Source organism: Capra hircus, chromosome 13 (assembly GCF_001704415.2).
Source record: "Capra hircus breed San Clemente chromosome 13, ASM170441v1, whole genome shotgun sequence".
Classification (NCBI taxonomy): domain Eukaryota; kingdom Metazoa; phylum Chordata; class Mammalia; order Artiodactyla; family Bovidae; genus Capra; species Capra hircus.
In genome coordinates, this window is record NC_030820.1 from 51,064,278 (window position 1) to 51,081,938 (window position 17,661).

Sequence of the window (17,661 nt, forward strand, 5' to 3'; positions counted from 1 at the left end):
TACAGTCGACCAACAAACACATGAAAAGATGTTCAACATCACTAATATTATAGAAATGCAAATCAAAACTACAACAAGGAATCACCTCACACAGGTCAGAACAGCCATCATCAAAAAATCTACAAACAATAAATGCCAGAGACGATGTGAAGAAAGGGGAACCATTTTACACTGTTGGAGGGAATGTAAATTGATACAGTTACTAAGGAGAACAGTACAGAGGTTCTTTAAAAACTAAAAACGTTAACTACCACATGACCCAGCAATCCCACTCCTAGGGATATAACTATAGAAAAGCGAAAGTGAAAGTCGCTCAGTCCTGTCCAACACTTTGTGACCCCATGGTCTGTATAGTCCATGGAATTCTCCAGGCCAAAATGCTGGAGCGGGTAGTTCAAAAAAGATACATGCACGCCAATGTTCACTGCACTACTTACAATAGCCAGGATATAGAAGCAACCTAAATGTCCATCAACAGAGGAACAGATAAAGAAGATGTGGTACTCTTCAATGGAATATTACTCAGCCATAATAAAGAATTAAACTGGGTCCTTTGCAGAGATGTGGACTGACCTAAGGGCTTTTCTGATAGCTCAGTTGGTAAAGAATCCACCTGCAATGCAGGAGACCCCGGTTCAATTCCTGGGTTGGGAACATCTGCTGGAGAAGGGATAGGCTACCCACTCCAGTGATCTTCGGCTTCTCTTGTGGCTCAGCTGGTAAAGAATCCGCCCACAATGTGGGAGAGCTGGGTTCGATCCCTGGGTTGGGAAGATCCCCTGGAGAAGGGAAAGGTTACCCACTCCAGTATTTTGGCCTGGAGAATTCCATGAACTATATAGTCCATGGGGTCCCATGCTGTATAGCCCATAGGACTGACCTAGAGACTGTCACAAAGAGCAAAGTAAGTCAGAAAGAGAAAAATAAATACCACATATTAATGCACATATGTGGAATCTAGAAAAAAGATGGTCTCACTTGCAAAGCAGAAACAGAGACACAGATATAGAGAACAAATGCATGGATACCAAAGAGGAGGTGGGGTGGGATGAATCAGGAGACTAGGATCGACAATATATACACTACTATGTATAAAACTGATAGCTAATGAGAATCTACTGTATACCACAGGAGAAAAATAAACAAAGATGACTAACAGAAAAAATAAATTAGACTTCATTAAAATTTCAAACTTTTGTATATCAAAAAGCATCAAGGTTGTTCTTAAGAAAAACAAGAAACAAAATGAGATGAAATTATTTGCAAATCATGTATCTGACCAGGGTCTAATATTCAGAACATATAAAGAACTCTTACAACTCATCAATAAAAAGACAAACAGTTTAAAAAGCAATGTACTTGAGTGGACACTTTTCCAAAGAAGATATACCAATGGTCACAGAGGCACATGAAAGGATATTAAGAACCAATACTCATTAGGGAAATATAAATCCAAACCATAATGAGATACCAGTTATACTCACTAAGATGACCATTCACTTATTTATACAAATAATTTTATAACAAAAAAATGAATAAATGAGTGAATGAATGTATGAATAAAACCTCAGAAAATAAGTATTGATGAGAATGTGAAGAAAATGCAACTCTCACACAGTGCTATTAGAAATGTAAACTGTTACAGTTGCTATGAAAAAGTCTGGCTTGTCCTCAAAAAGTAAACATCAATTTACCATATGACCCAGCAATTCCACTGCTAGGAAAACACCTAAGAGACATATCCATATATCACCCAAAAACTTATACATGAATGTTCACAGCAACATTATTCATAATAGGTAAAGACAGAAACAACCCAAATGTCCATCAACTGATGACTGGATAAATAATATGCGGTATGCATACAATTCAGCCAAAAAAGGAATGATATACTAATATGTGATACAACATGGACGAATCTTGAAAACATTACATTAAGTAAAAGTCAGTCTTTTACCACATACGATAACATTTACATGAAATGTCTAGAACAGAAAATCCACAAAGAGCAAGTAGGTTGTGGTTGTCTCAGCACTGAGAGGAAGGAGGATCAGGAGTGACTGCTAACAGGCATGGGGTTTCTATTCGGCACAATGAAAATATTCTGGAATAAGATAATGATGATGGCTGTACAACTTTATGAGTATACTAAAAATAATATAATTGTATACTTTAAAATGGTGAATTTTATCCATTTATCAGATCAGTGGACAGAATTTATAACCCAGATGGAAAAAACTGTATGGAATTAGGTAAAAAAGGGCAGGGAGGGTACAGTGCAAAATAGACTGTCAAAGCGTACTTTTATTTATTTATTTTACATACGTATTTTTAAAAAGAATGAGAAAGGTCAACAAAGTGGTATAAAATTTGCATGTACCAAATAAATTTTGCAAAGTAATATAATGGTTTTTTTTTTTCAGTAACTCTGTAATACACCAGAAATTATATTCTTGGCAACTACATAAAGCCATTTTTTTAAAAATGATGTATGTCAACTGTACATCAACCTAAAAGTATTCAAGGAAGTAAACAGAAGTTTTCAGTTATTTTGGTGGTGCTTCAAAAGTATGAAAACTCTAGAGAAAAACCATACATACACAGGTATACAAAAAGATGTATAAAAAGTGTTGATTGTAGCACTACTGGTAACAGCACAAGATGGTAAACTCTAAATACCCAGCAGCTGAAAAACATGTAAATAAAGGGGAATTCTGTAATCCTAATAGCTATGAAATCAACTAGAACTACTTTTATCAACATAAACATCTCAATAGCATAGAAAAACTAGGTTGGGCAGCAAGAAGTTATAGAATGACTACTTTATATATATAAAGCTTGAAAACATGATTTTACTTTTGGAAACAAGACATTGTGTGTGTGCGTGTATATATATGTGTGTATTTGTGCATCTGTAGTGAAAAAGAAACATGCAAGAGAAATAATAAACATCAACTTCACCACACTAGTTACCTCTGGAGAGAGTTAAGGTAAACAGAATTAGGGAGGAGTAATATAGTGACTCTAGTGATATCTATAATATTTTATATCATATAACTTTTATTATTATGTAGTAATAATAATATGAAGAAAATTCAGAAGAGCTAGGTTGCAGGCACACAGATGCTCATTTCATTTTTCTTTGTATCTCTTCCATAGGCTGGACCATAAGGAAGGCAGAGAGCCAAAGAACTGATGCCTTCAAACTAGTGCTGGAAAAGACTCCTGCGAGTCCCTTGGACAGCAAGGAGATCAAACCAGTTAACCTCAAGGGAAATCAACCCTGAATACTCACTGGAAGGACTGATGCTGAAGCTGAAGCTCCAGTATTTTGGTCACCTGATGTGAACAGTTAATTCATTGGAAAAGTCCCTGATGTTAGGAAAGATTGAGGGCAGAAGGAGAAGAGGGCATCAGAGGATAAGGTGGCTATGGCGTCACTTACGCAATGGACATGTACTTGGACAAACTCTGGGAGATGGTAAGGGACAGGGAGGCCGGGCATGCTGCAGTCCATGGGGTTGCAAAGTCAGACACAACCAGGCGACTGAACAAGAGACACATAAAACACAATGCTGCAGCCAGTGTAGCAGGGAGGGACTGAAAGTGGTCAACACCGTTTGGGAAAAAGAAACTAGAGACAGAATTAAAATTTTAAAGATAGGACCGGGGGACTCAAGACCTCTTGGATGAAGAGCCCTGTTCCTCAGAGCCACATCACCTTTATTTACTGTCTTGGCAAGCAAAAAGTATCTGTTGTACTACGATGAAGCCAGCCTCCTGTGCCCCGGTCACGTCTCCCATTTTATTGATTAAACTATCTTTGTTATTCTCTTGTACAAAGGCTATCACATAGCTGGAGGTCACAGACTCTCATAGGCCTTGGGAAAACATCTTAGTGTGTGCACAAGCAGCATTCTGAACTTGCGCTGACCCGGCATTCCAAGGTCCACACTATGTTCTTCGTTAGCTTAGCAGGGTATGACGACCCCAACTAATCAACCCAATGGACTTTTATTGGGGTTATGCAGTATTGCTAGATTTTGCTTTTATTCTTTCCCCTCTGTGATTTTCTCACAGCTTAGCCAGAGCAACAGGCAGCTGACTACTAACCTCTGCCATGTGATGTTTAAACATGTGTTAGGGAAGGGTATGAAATGATCTAATTCTGCAAATTTGCCTCAAGATAATGTTGCTAAACCTTCTGATCAAAATCCTTGTGAAACTTTGCAAGATGTCTCCAATATTTGAAAAACCAATGTGAAAGGGGAAAATTAAGCGACAATTACCACCAGTTTGGCCTTTCCATTAAATTTGGAAAAACCATCCACACAGGAAGTACGCTATTTGTAAAGGAATGCTTACAAACAGCTAAAAACCACTATCATTTTATCATTTAGAAATAATACCAAAAAAATTTCTAAAAATAATTTTAAAGCACAAGTGCATGAATAACAAACATAAGGACAGGAAAGTTGTGTATTCCTGAAGCATAAAGCAGAGCCAAATACAGTATCTATTTTAATATGCATCTGATCCCCAAATTAAATGTCACTTTTTATTCATCTATAAATAATGTTTTTCCTTACTCAATTAACTAAAAATACATTAAACAACATGTACCCACATGTTAAAGAGGGGAAAGTCAAATTTTTCTTTTTATATTGTGAATATCATTACAAGCTATGTTCAAAATGCATGTTATAACCTTTAATAGGAAATAACTTTTAACTCCATTTAAAATCATCTTGTCAAAAACAGGATACATTTTTTCATGTGTAACTAAGATAGTCTACAAGATTACACATTTTTGTGAAAGGATCTGTGAATCAGAAACTATAGGAAACACCGGTCCAGAGATTACTTTTGCATCCTTTAACAGTACCTGACACAATTTCAGCCTCTAATACTTACAGACTTATTAGTAAACATATTAGAAAATTCTTAATTAGAATGCAAAAAGGACCAAGAGGAATTGGAAAATTTATTCAACTTAATAACTGCACACTATTAATGTCAAATGCTAAAAAATAAAGATGCAATTCAGCCATAACTAAAATTAACTTCTATAAGACAAAAAGAATAAACATGTAAGTATATAACCTGTAAAACATGTAAAAATGTAAATGTAAATACAGCCCATGGGGTCACAAGAGTCGGACACGACTTAGTGACTAAACCACCAAACCACCACCACCACCAAAATGTACTTAAAAGAAAATAATAAGGAATAAAAACCAAAAGGATAAAATCAAACCAGAGACTCACATGTTTAAAAAAAGGCAGTTAAAAGTATATGACACTAATAAAATGAGGGAAAAGAAAAAAGCAAGACAAATAAAAGAAAGTCACTCTGAGGGGGATAAATTAGGAAACGTCAGGCTAATAACAAAGGACCAGTCTAAAAGTACAGGGAGAAAAGGAAAAAATAGAAGGAAAAAAAGGATTAGATTAGTATATAGTATATGAATAAGAGTCACTTATGCCAAAATATATCTGGGAAATCACAGAAATTGGTAAAGAATATAAATGAGAAACTAATGAATTTCTAGACACAATTATTTTGTAAAGCACAACCACAATTTCATTTTAGTTTTAGAAACAAGAGTGTGTTTAAAGAGAAAACTCAATGATTTCTGTTCAACCATGGTACAAATTTATTAAATAAGTTAGTCATAATTAGTAAAAGCTATTTGATCATAAACATAGTCTGCTTTTTTCCTGTATATTTATCTGTCTTCCATACTGTAGTAAATGCATTTGCTTATCTTAGGAACTTTTCACAGAGGTAAAGTTTAAATGTCAGGTACTTGTTTTCAAACATGTCATAATTTGTGTGTGTGCTCAGTCACTAAGTTGTTTCCAGCTCTTTTCGACCCCCTGGACTGCAGCTCACCAGGCTCCTCTGTCCATGGGATTTTCCAGGCAAGAACACTAGAGTAGGTTGCCACTTCCTCCTCCAGGGGATCTTCTGAATCTAGGGATCAAGCCTGCATCTCCTGTATCTTCTGCATTGGCAGGTGGATTCTTTACCACTGAGCCACCTGGAAAGCTCCTGTCGTAACTCAGGCAATTATATTAACACATTCTTGCTAAATTTTTCGTTTTACTCAATGAACATATTTTTACCTATTCATCTAAAAAAACTCTTCCAGGAATTAGCCAAAAATTTTAAAGGTCTATCATTTCAGTATTTTACATAAAGTTTTCACCCAAAATAAAAACTTCACATAGCATTAGCACATATTTTGTTGCCTCCTCCCATAATCCTATCTATTTTCCCTGTCACAAAATCAAGACATCAATAACTGCCATTCAATGACCTGGCTCTACTACACTTAACCACAGGGCAGTTCTAACTGCAGTAACCTCAACATTCCACACAGCGGGCCACTCACCGAATACATTTCTGATGAAAACTGGGAACCAACATCTCATTACACGATACAATATTTCCCAGACCATTCTCAACTTTCATCATCAACACTTACTGAGTATTCACCAAATAGCAGGTTCTACAAATATGCAGGGGCATCGCTGTCCTCACCTGCCCGCTACTGGACCCATTTTCTAGTAACATTATGTGTGTTTTCTTTTCTCCTTTCCCTTCTCAGTTCATACCATTTAATGGAGTTGGACCTCAACCCCCATCTCCAAGAGGTACTCAACTCAGGTCTGATTGGTCAGAACATTCCCAGGACCTGAGCCACAGTGACTGCTTCAGTAAAGGACAAGTGAGACTCTCACTCCTCCTTATCTGTTACTCGCTCCTAAAGAAGAGCTACTCTTTTCTAGTTTGATTTAGCTTTTGGAGACATCACATGAAGAAAGCCTGCCTGCAAGTGAGGCCAGTAAAGAGGCAAGGAGAGAGAGACTGGTTGCCTGGATTTAGCCACATATGAAGCCAACAATATTCCCTGGACTTTTCTGTCATAGAAACCAATAAATCTCTCCTATCTTTTTCTCTCAAGTTTGCCTGAGTTGGACATCTGTCAAAAATAGATTTCTGACAGAAAGTGTATCCAATACAATTCACAAATAGAGTGACAATTAACGAGCCTTTGAATGTGAAACTAGATTTTTTTTAAAAAGCTGAAGTATAGGACAGTGAGAACAGCCTGATCCCGAGCTGGAAGTTGGCAATCCCAGTTATGCAGAATCAAAGAAACAAGTTAAAAACACTGCCTGTGGTAACTTAGGGTTTGCATCATGTGCCCAACATGACTGGAACATTGGGAGACTCAGCATTACAAAGTCAGTAATTGAGACCATATTATCAAGTTCAAGAGGATAAGGCCCAGGTTGGCAACCCACTCCAGTACTCTTGCCTGGAAAATCCCATGGACGGAGGAGCCTGGTAGGCTGCAGTCCATGGAGTCGCTAAGAGTTGGACACGACTGAGCAACTTCACTTTCACTTTTCACTTTCATACACTGGAGAAGGAAATGGCAACCCACTCCAGTGTTCTTGCCTGGAGAATCCCAGGGACAGGGGAGCCTGGTGGGCTGCCGTCTGTGGGGTCGCACAGAGTCAGACACGACTGAAGCAACTTAGCAGCAGCAGCAGCAGCGGTGAAACAGATGAAGGGAGTTTAAAGTTACAAACACCTAATTATAAAATAAATAAGCCACAGGTATGCAATTTATGGGGCTTCCCAGGTGTTTCAGTGATAAAGAATCCAACTACCAATGCAGGAAGAAGCGGGAGATATGGGTTTGATCCCTGGGTTGGGAAGACTCCCTAGAGGAGGAAAAGGCAACCCACTCCGGTATTCCTTCTTGGAAAACTCCAAGGACAGACAAGACTGGTGGGCTGCAATCCATGGGGTCTCAAAGAGTCAAGACACGCTAAGCAATGGAGCAAACATGCATATAATAAACAGCATAAGGCATATGGTCAATAATACTGTAGTAATTTTGTATGGGAACAGTTACTAGACCTATCATAGTGATCATGATACTAACATAATATTGTACATAAACTATACTTCAATTAAGAAACAAAAACAGGGAATATCATGGTGGTCCAGTGGTTAGGACTCCTCACTTTCACTGCCAATAGTAAGGATTTGATCCCTGATCAGGGAATTAAGATATTGCAAGGTGCACAACACAGCTTGGAATAGAATGGAGTATACAAAACAAGAGGATAAAGCCCAAACTCCTTTGTATGGAATATAAAGACTTCAACGAGGACTTCCCTGGTGGTTCAGTGGTTAAGAATCTGCCTGCCCATATGAAAGACACACAGGGTCAGCCTCTGGTCCAGGAACTAAGATCCCACATGCCACAGGGCAACAAAGCCCGTGAGCCACAACTATTGAACCTGCATTCCAGAGCTCAAATGCCACAACTCCTGAGCCCACGTGCTGCAACTACTGAAGCCCATGAACTCTAGAACCGCAACAAGAGAAACCATCACAATGAGAAGCTTGTGCACCGCAATCAGAAAGTAGCCCCTGCTCACAACTGGAGAAAACCCACAGGCAGCAACAAAGAACCCAGGCACCACAATGAAGACCCAGCAGTCAAAAATAAACAATTAATTTTAAAAAATACTTTAATGATCTGGCTTATGTCCCTCTGTATATTAGGGATTGTTCTATATTGTAAGGGATAGGAAATCTAAATCTGACTTAAGAAAAATGTTACCTGTAGAACCTCATAAAACCACAAAGTGTAGCTTCAGTCAAGGACTTATCCAGAGATTCAGAATATCATTAGGTCTCCAGCTCCACTGTTCTACTATCTCCTCTCTTCTAGAATTGCACTGACCTCAAGTGGGCTCCAATCACAACAGCAATGCTAGCTATAATAGTTCTAGGCCCTACATCCTCATCACACAAACAGAAGACAGCAACACATCTCCTTCATAAATGCCCACAGAAGAGAGGTCTCCAGCAAAAGTCCTGAGATTCACTCTGACTGAGTCACCTTAGGTCACATGCCTACTTCAAAACAATCACCAAAGTCAGAGAGTGGCATGCTCTGATGGCTTAGCCTAGGTCAAGGATGCACCTTGAAGCTGGAGGTGACTGAGAAGGGAAAACCAATTACACTTTTCAGTCTCACACCCTTCCATTGTATCTCTTACAAGTTATGCTCCAGTGACACCCATTTACATTGAGTTCTCTAAGTGTTGTGAGTTGAACGATGCCACTGCAAAGGAAATGTTGAAGTCCTAACCACACCATACCTGTGAAGGTGACCTTATCTGGAAACAGGGCCTTTGCAGATTTACTTAAGAGAATGTCATATTCACACATCTAATATGACTGGTGTCCTTACAAGAAGAGAAGAGACCTACAGGGAGAGTGCCATGTGAGAAGGAAGAGATGGAAGCAGAAACTGAAGAGACTCATCTACAAGCCAAGGAATGCCAAGCATTGCTGGCAATTTCAGAAGCTAAGAGAAAAGCACGGAACAAATTCTCCCTTGGAACCGTAAGAGACAGCATCACCCTGTCAACACCTGATTTCAGGCTTCTGAACTCCAGAACTGGGAGAGATTAAATTTCTGATGTTTTAAGTCACCCAGTTTATAGTACTTTGTACCACAACCTTAGAAAACTAACACAACAAGTAAGAATAGTCCATGATTCTCTGACTTTGCACAAACTCTTTGCTCCTTCTGGAGTGTCCTCCCCCAGATTGTCTATTTACACTAAACTTCTCAGATCTGCCCAAATGTTCTCTTCTCTGCGGCACTTTCCACCAGAACCCACAGCACAGTTAGTCTCTCCACCACACAATAGTCCAGTACCACATATTGCCCACATTTATATTATTAAATTGTAATAGCCTGTGCACATAGCTAACAACATCAACCTTTCAGAATTATGAGCTCTTCAAAGGGAAAGCAAGACTTGATTCTAACCCACCTTCACAGCCTCAAGTCAGGGCACAGTATCTAACATATTAGTAATCAATCAGAAGCTACTTATGAATTGAATAGGCCGATGGCTCATCTCAAAAGATAACAAGCATGATTTCAGAGAGTTGGCTATTCTAGATTATAGAAAACTGAAGATGGGCCTTGAGGTAGAATCTAGATAAAAAAGAAGAAAAGAAAGAATGTGGGGATAGGATGAAGGGGGGTGATGAATTTAGCAAATATGCAGAAAAACTATTACAAAGTAGAAAGGTTGCGTTAGGGAAAAGGGGTTATATGTAAAGCATTTTAGGGCCTTCTGCTGAGGGTCATTTTACAGATAACGGAGTTAAAAAAAAAAGAAGAACATTTCTGACCAAGACAGCAACGTAAGTTCTCAGGGGATTATATGACACAGGGTAGAATGGATTCCAGAGGTGCAAGAAACGAACAGAGGCAGATCAGCAATGAGGCGAAGGGCCAGGTGCACTAGGGTGGAGCGGAAAGAACAGAAAGGAACACATTTCTAAGACTTTAAAGAAGAAAGAAAAACAGAAAGAGCGAAAGACTACTCCTAAGTTTTGATCTTTGGTTATCTAAACTAGGGTTTGCTACTGAAATAAGAAGTACAAAGGAAAACACTTTAAAAAAAAACACTTTTTTTTTTTTTTTAACAAGTTTGGTCTTCAATATGGCTCAATATGAGATAACAACACAACATCCCAATGAAGATGCCAAGCAAACACTGGAAGACAAGACAATGAAATTTAGGGAAAAAAAAATTAAAGGACAGAAAGACAAACATGGCAGTCATTCAGGTACATTTCTGAAAGTCATAATACATATGACTTGAAATACATATACACAGCAGAATTTCATTCCTTCACTCAATAGTTACTGCGCACTATGTCTCAGGCACTGCTCTAGGCTCTGGGAATATAACCGTGAGCAAAAGAGATAAAAATCCCTGCCCTCATGGGCTTATATTCTACTGCGAAAATTCATAAACATACACTTAGGGCTTCAGATTACTTCCTCTTAGTAATTACCATAAACAAGGTAAGTATTTATTTTACCTTTTTTACCATATTTTATTTTCCAGAATTTTCACTTCACTAGTTACAAAAGTATATGCATATCCTCAGACCAGTAGCCAGACAGATTCAATGAATTTAATTTTTCTTTTATGCTAGCTTTCCTGTTGTAACAAACCTATTTTCCCTCTTTTGTTTCTCAAAGTGCTAGAGAAGGAAACAGCAACCTACTCCAGTATTCTTGCCTGGAGAATCCCATAGACAGAGGAGCCTGGAAGGCTATATAGTCCATGGGGTCACAAGAGTTGGACGCAACTTAGCGACTAAACCACCACATAAGGTTCTCAGTAGGTTATTGTATTCCACCTGCCCAAAAGTTGTATAGCAGGAACTTAAAAAATTAAACGCATATTAACTTCATAAATGAGCTTAACATCTTTTTTTTTTTAAGCTTAACATCTTTACTTTCTAACTTAATGGGATATATTTATCCTCTAAAGAAAAACTTTGATAGAGATATTACAAGTAGAAAAACATGATTACTGAATGATAAGAATTAAAGATTTTAAAATTTAAAAAATAAAAAAATAAAATGAATGGAAGTGGCACTGCTCTGGAAATCATCCACAAAAGATTTCATAGTTATTTTTATTAAACTGACATCATTAACCTTATCCTCTGCAATTAATCATTTCTACAGTATCTTACATTTGGAAAAAAAATGAACTGACTTTCTAATTACAACCACACAATAATCCAAATTTTAAACAACATCCTCAGTTATCCTGAAGATTAAAAGGTACAATATACATGAAAATGTTTGGCCAGGTCTCTGGCATGCAGGATGGACTCAGTGATAACTTTAGGGAATCTAATCCTATTATTACCTATGTTCCTTTCAATTAATGAAAAAGATCTTACTACAACAATTGTAACACAGGATTTACGGAACTTAAAGGCTTAAAAAACATACCAACTTGATGCTGACCAAACCAGAAAGGTAGTCATTCTAATGTCTCTTAGGTTAATAACAAAGAAGTCTGTAAGTTAAATCAAGATACAAACTAATTTATAATCAAAACCAACATTTCACTCTTCCCCTAAAAAATCGTACAACTAAAAATTTAATGGAAGGTTTTTTTAAAGACTATAGACATAAGTTTCTCTTACTTTCACTTTTTAAAATGCAAATTTCAGAAGCCCACAAAATACAATGAAATTATCAGAATGAAGGTCTTAACTGTTTGCCCAGAAAAGAGCACTGACACTAGCTGGAACTGGCTCAAATGGAGCATCCTCAACAACCTGGGAAGCCCCTTCACTCTCACATGACACCATCTGAGACAACGTGCACCAAGACTGCCTGTTCCCCCTGGAAAGTGGCTCTATTCCAATCCTCTGGACAGTCCTCATGCACACTCGGACCTGCTCTCTCTATATGTAGATGACGCTAACACTTACACCTGTCCCACAGGTGGAAATCCTGAAAGTACCCCCTCCTCAGTGTGTGCAAAATTAAACACCTCAAATCTGTTCCTCCTGTGTCTCTGCGTCTGTTAATGATACCACCATCCCCTCAATCACCTAAGATAGGGTCTAGTTTTCATTCCCTCACCATCCCCCTCTCTTCCCAAGAGCAAGCCAGTTTCAAAGAAAGATCAGTCACTCACCTCTATAATACCACCTAGCACCTATCCCTTCCTCCATTCCTACAGTTTATCTTATGTTTTCATTACTCCTGACCTGACCCACGCCAAGGTTCCAATCGAGTTGCCCATCATCTCTCATGCTTAAAATGAGTCCACCTTCTCTGAACATTATAGACAGACTGATCTAGCAACATATGTCCCTCCCCACCCTGTGGGCCCCCACTGCCTACTAAGGCATCCTAAATTTTCAGAACTTGAAAAATTCCCTTCTGGCCCAACTATCCATTCACTTGGACGTGCTCAAATTCAAAATGCTTTGGTCCCATCTTCAAAGGCCATTCCTGCTCTGGCTCCAATCTGTAATGACTGTAATGTCATGAAAACAAGATGAACAATGCTATTTTACTGCTCACAGGCTAAAGGTCAAAACTTTCAACCCAACCGACAGGGCTCCACGTGGCCTGGTTCCTGCTTATCCCTTCGGTCTTGCCATGCTTCCCTTTGCTCTCTGCTCCAGCCACTTGGCTTTCTATCCATCCTGAAATGATCCCTCTTATCTTCAAGCCTCTGTACACACCGGCTCTTTAGCAGACCACCTCCTATGTAGGTAGTGGGATTTCACCCTTCAGATAGCAACTCAAAAGCCACTTATTCAAACACTAACCTTACTTTTCCAAACTAAATCAAGTCCTCCATTTGCTCCCTTCTCTTCACTTTCATAGCGTTAAGAAAAATGATAGGAAATTGATTACTACTTGCAAACTAGAATGTAAGCTATAGAGCTGGACAGTGTCTGTCTTGTTAACCACTGTAATTTCATAACATAATCCAGAGTTGCCCTCAACAAGTTGTTGTAGATTAATGTAGTTCATGAGCCAGAATTATATTACCCAGAACCCTAAGTAAGGGTACAAGGCTGGCCATACTGTACAAATCTATTTTGAAATCACTTGCTTTCTCCATAAACAACAAAAAACTCATTTGCTCAATGTTCTCCAAGTTCCCTTGAAGATATGACATTACATGAGCTTATAATTCTACTGTTCCAAACTTCTCTCTCACATTTCTCCTCTATATACCCTGCCACTAGAATATTTCACTTCTGGTCTCCACAATTTTGGTTGCATCCTTCGTTCCATCTGGAATTTTTTTTTCCAGCTCCACATTTCCAAATCCTACTTATCCTCAAAAGTTCAAAATCAGTGTCATCTCCTCCTCAAAATATCCCTGCATTCCCTCAGCTAATCACACTTTCTCCACTCCTTTGCTTCATTCAGGTTTCAGACCAAATGTCACTTCAAATGAGTGTCTTCTCCTAAAGTTACCAACTGGTTATAATTCTCTACACTGTCTTATTTTCTTGACAGCACTTACCATAAAATTATGTTATTTTATTTCGTCTGTTTACTTAACTGTCTCTCTCCCTTCTAGAATGTGAGATCTATGAGAGTAGGGACCCTGTCTGTCTTGTTCTCCCTATTTACCCTCTCCTCCACATTTGACATCAAAAATGTTCAGCAAATATCGGCCAAAGGCATGTAGTCCTTATGATTAGGGTTATCTATGCAACAGATTTTTCTCTAGCTATATTCCAAACTCCTTGTGGACCAGACCAAAGTCTGGCTAATCTATTCGTATTATCCAGCAATCCTTGCACAACGAAAGCAAATAATAGTTACTACTAATTAATGAATGATCTCTCCAAGAGGTACTGCCCTGAACCAGGCCAACTCAGAACTCCACATTCTCTAGAAACCAGGGCAAATAGGAACCTCCTTCGACGCCCTCTCCACGACAGACCTTGTTCCAATCGGCCTCCAGTGAGCGTCCAAAAGCTAGTTTCTTTACTTCCTTTAGCCAGTAACCACTGGTTCTTCTATCTCTAATATCTCACAGTCCAACCCGTTTCCCTTCTATCTCCAGACGACAAATCTCTCCAAGGGCCCTGTGTCTTCAGAGTACCCCACCATCTCCAGTAAGTCCGGGAATTCATCAGACCCTGGAGAACGAGGGGATGTTCAAAAGAAGTGTTAAGGTAGGCTGGCTCTCTCACCTTTTCTTTTACCTCGTTTTTTCCGAAAGAGGCCCAGTTTCATAGATTGGCTTTGATACTCTTCGGAATCGTAAGCTTTCGTCCCACGTAGCTTTCGTCCCTTTGGGGTGCCCCCACCCTTGCCTAGCACCTTTTCAACTTCTAGTACCGAAGACCCCAGGCCAGAGACGAAGATCTTCCCGGAAGCAAGTGGTCCTGAAACACGATGGGGCAGCCCTCCTCTCCCCACTTTCTGTGGGGCATCCGCCTCCAGCCTGGGGCCGTCTTGAGCGACCCTTAGCCTCGACCTCCGATACTACCTCCCACTCACCTGAAGCGGCCCCCGCAGTGCTGGCATTGCTCGCCCACCCAGCCGGCGGGGCAGACACACTGGCCGGTGCCAGGGTTGCAGCGGCCGCCGTTGACACAGGGCCGGTCACATTCCTTGGCCTCGGCTGCGGCTGAGCCCGACACCGCCGCCGCTGCCGCCGCGGCCTCAGCCGCCCAGGGAAGTAGCAGCAGCGGCGGGAGCAGCAGCAGCAGCAGGCGCCGCCGCCGCCGTGGGAGGCGCAGCCCGGTCCGCAGCCCCGGCCTTCCAGCTCTAGTCGCGTCCCAGTCCCGACACCGCCTGCCGTTCCTGCTCGTGGGCGCTGGTGTCACCACGGTCCTCCTCACCCTCGCCTCAGTCGCCGCCGCCACCATCTTCCCCGGGCTGAGACAGTGTCCCGTGAACACATATACCTACACACACACACACGCACACGCACACCGCACGGCCGGCTCAGCTTCGCCTGGCCGTGCGGGGCGGGACTCTGCCGACGGTGGCTCGGGCGGTCAATCCTGAGGGCGGGGCCAGAGCTGCTCGGGAGGCGGGGCCGGCGCGTGCGTGCGTGTGTGGGCGGGGCGAGCGGACTAGCGTCATCTGGAACGCGCTTCCCTGAAGGCGGTTCTGTAACGCAATGTGTGGGGTTTAAGGAGTTCTCCCCGCCTCCCTCGACCTTGGTGTCCGGGAGCTCTCGCGCTTTAGTTCTATTCATTCGCTTAGCACGGCCGCGCCTGGGTAGCAGTCATGAAGCACCCTCTTCCCGTTGGTTGCTCGGAGCCAGTCGCTTGTTAAGCCAAGCCGGCCGAGTTGAGCGCTGCTGTCCAGGGACCCTGGCTCCAATCATCACTCTACCCCAAGTTTCGCTGCGGGGCAGAAGGGGCCTAGGAGTCTGAGTCATGAAATGGTGCTAGCTGCGGTACTGTAGGAGTGCTGCGAGCCTCTGCTCTGACCTTTGTAATACAGTGTTAACGAAGCAACATGTCTTGAGAACCTATGGTCAATGAATGCCTAGAACTGAAGACACACAGCAAGGCTTTCCTTGATACAGCCTGATTCAGTAGCAAACCAGACCCCGCACCTTTAATTCGGTAGAGGAAGTTTGGGGTTACCTTGTTCCCCACTGTTTGCCCTCCAATCTAAAGGGTAGCATAAAATTAGGAACTGGAGCCTACCCCTTTCTGCCTCCCGGCCCGCTTTAAACACACAGGTCTGCTCCTAGAGCACTTCTTGTCTGGTAGTATGTTACTTTAGTAATCCGCAATGAAACATGCCTGCTGGCAGTATAACCTTGTGTGGTCCCCAACCCTGGAATCTGGACGGACCTGTGACTGGATTTAACCAAGAAGAAAGTGGAGGAAGTGATGATGGGCACGTTCCAGGTCTGAGCCTTAAGAACAACGCAGCAATCCTGATGTTGAGCTCTTGAAGTCCTGAGCTGCAGCTTCTTTTCCATTGTGCCACAAAGAGAGCATTTGGAGGAAAAGTAGGAGCCCGATTAACACCAAGAACTGAGATCCCAGACACAAAAATCTGGTAAATCCATCCCAGCTGCGGGACCAAGTCAGTGAAGAAAGAAGCCCTTGTTCCAGCCACCTGGGCACTTCCACCTTACCTAGAACAGAGGCAAGTCTTTCCTACTTTGCCTTATCCAAAATCCTGAGAAATTATACACTGGCTTCTGTTTTAAGCCTCCAAGTTTTAGAGAAATTTGTTACTCACCAACAGATAACCAGAACATTGTCTGACATAAGGCTTGTGCTGTGGCAGAAACTCCCATGGCAGCTGTCTCAGAGTTTGGGCACCTTGCAGTCCCTAGGAAACAAAGAAAGGCCCTCGCACACTTTGAAGCGTCTCTTCATAGAGCACAGAATTCTAAAATTCTAGGATGTACCTTATATATCCAGGTCCTGACCTCCCTCATTCTGCATCCCCCTGAAGCCTGGTAAAGCTGAACTGTACAACAGCCCGCTCTCCACCCACACATCCCTCCTATTCTTACATGAAACTGGTGCTCAGCCTAGGCCCTAGCACTGGTATTCTGATTTGCTACAGTGTCCTACTTGGGGATAAGTACGGATGAGACAGGAAAATGGAATATGTGGCCCTATCATGGGTCAGGCTGACATGCAGCCATGCCTTGGCTTCAGGAAGCAATGTTCCTCCAGGCCAGAAATGGAACCAGCCTATTCCACCACTCCCCACAGCAAGACAGCCCAGGGTGAGAAGTTTCACATGACTTTCCCAACACATAAGGTTAACAGGAAATGGCTTGCATCTATACAACAGCAGTATGACTATTTTTGCTTCAAAGCTCTCAAACCTTGCTGCAATAAACATTCTTTTTCTTACTTCCTTAATTTATTCCCTTCTCTAGTTCTTTTTCCTTAGCCTTCAAACATGCTCAAATTATCTGGTTCTTAAGAAACAAACAAAATATTTTCTTGTGAAGGGAAGTATTGATATTTTCTTTCTAAGGAGAAAGAAGCCATACTGTTGTCAGAGTCCGCTATACTTTATGTATGATGCATTAAAGATGGCTACAAATTCTTTTACAGTCTTTCAGTGGAAAAATGGGGACTAATCCCCCAGTCCTTGAATCTGGGGTGGCCTTAGTGATTTGTTTAATCAATAGACTATGATAGAAGTGATGGGCAGAGAATTTGAGTCTAGGTCATAGGAAGTTTTCGTTTCCTCCTAAGTAGCTCAGGGCACATACTCGGGGGAAATCCAGCTGCCTTAAAAGAAGTCTAGC

The 17,661-nt window shown here is 41.1% G+C and overlaps 1 protein-coding gene across 2 annotated transcripts in view; it reads right to left on the reverse strand.

Annotated features, from left to right (window-relative positions):
* The window catches only part of ATRN (attractin), a 185,014-nt gene extending 169,618 nt beyond the window's left edge, over positions 1 to 15,396 (reverse strand). For both annotated transcript variants that reach the window (XM_018057410.1, XM_018057411.1), the window contains exon 1: positions 14,916 to 15,396. In XM_018057410.1, the coding sequence (XP_017912899.1) occupies positions 14,916 to 15,286 (371 nt within the window). In that variant the 5' untranslated portion in view covers positions 15,287 to 15,396. The remainder of the gene's footprint in view (positions 1 to 14,915) is intronic.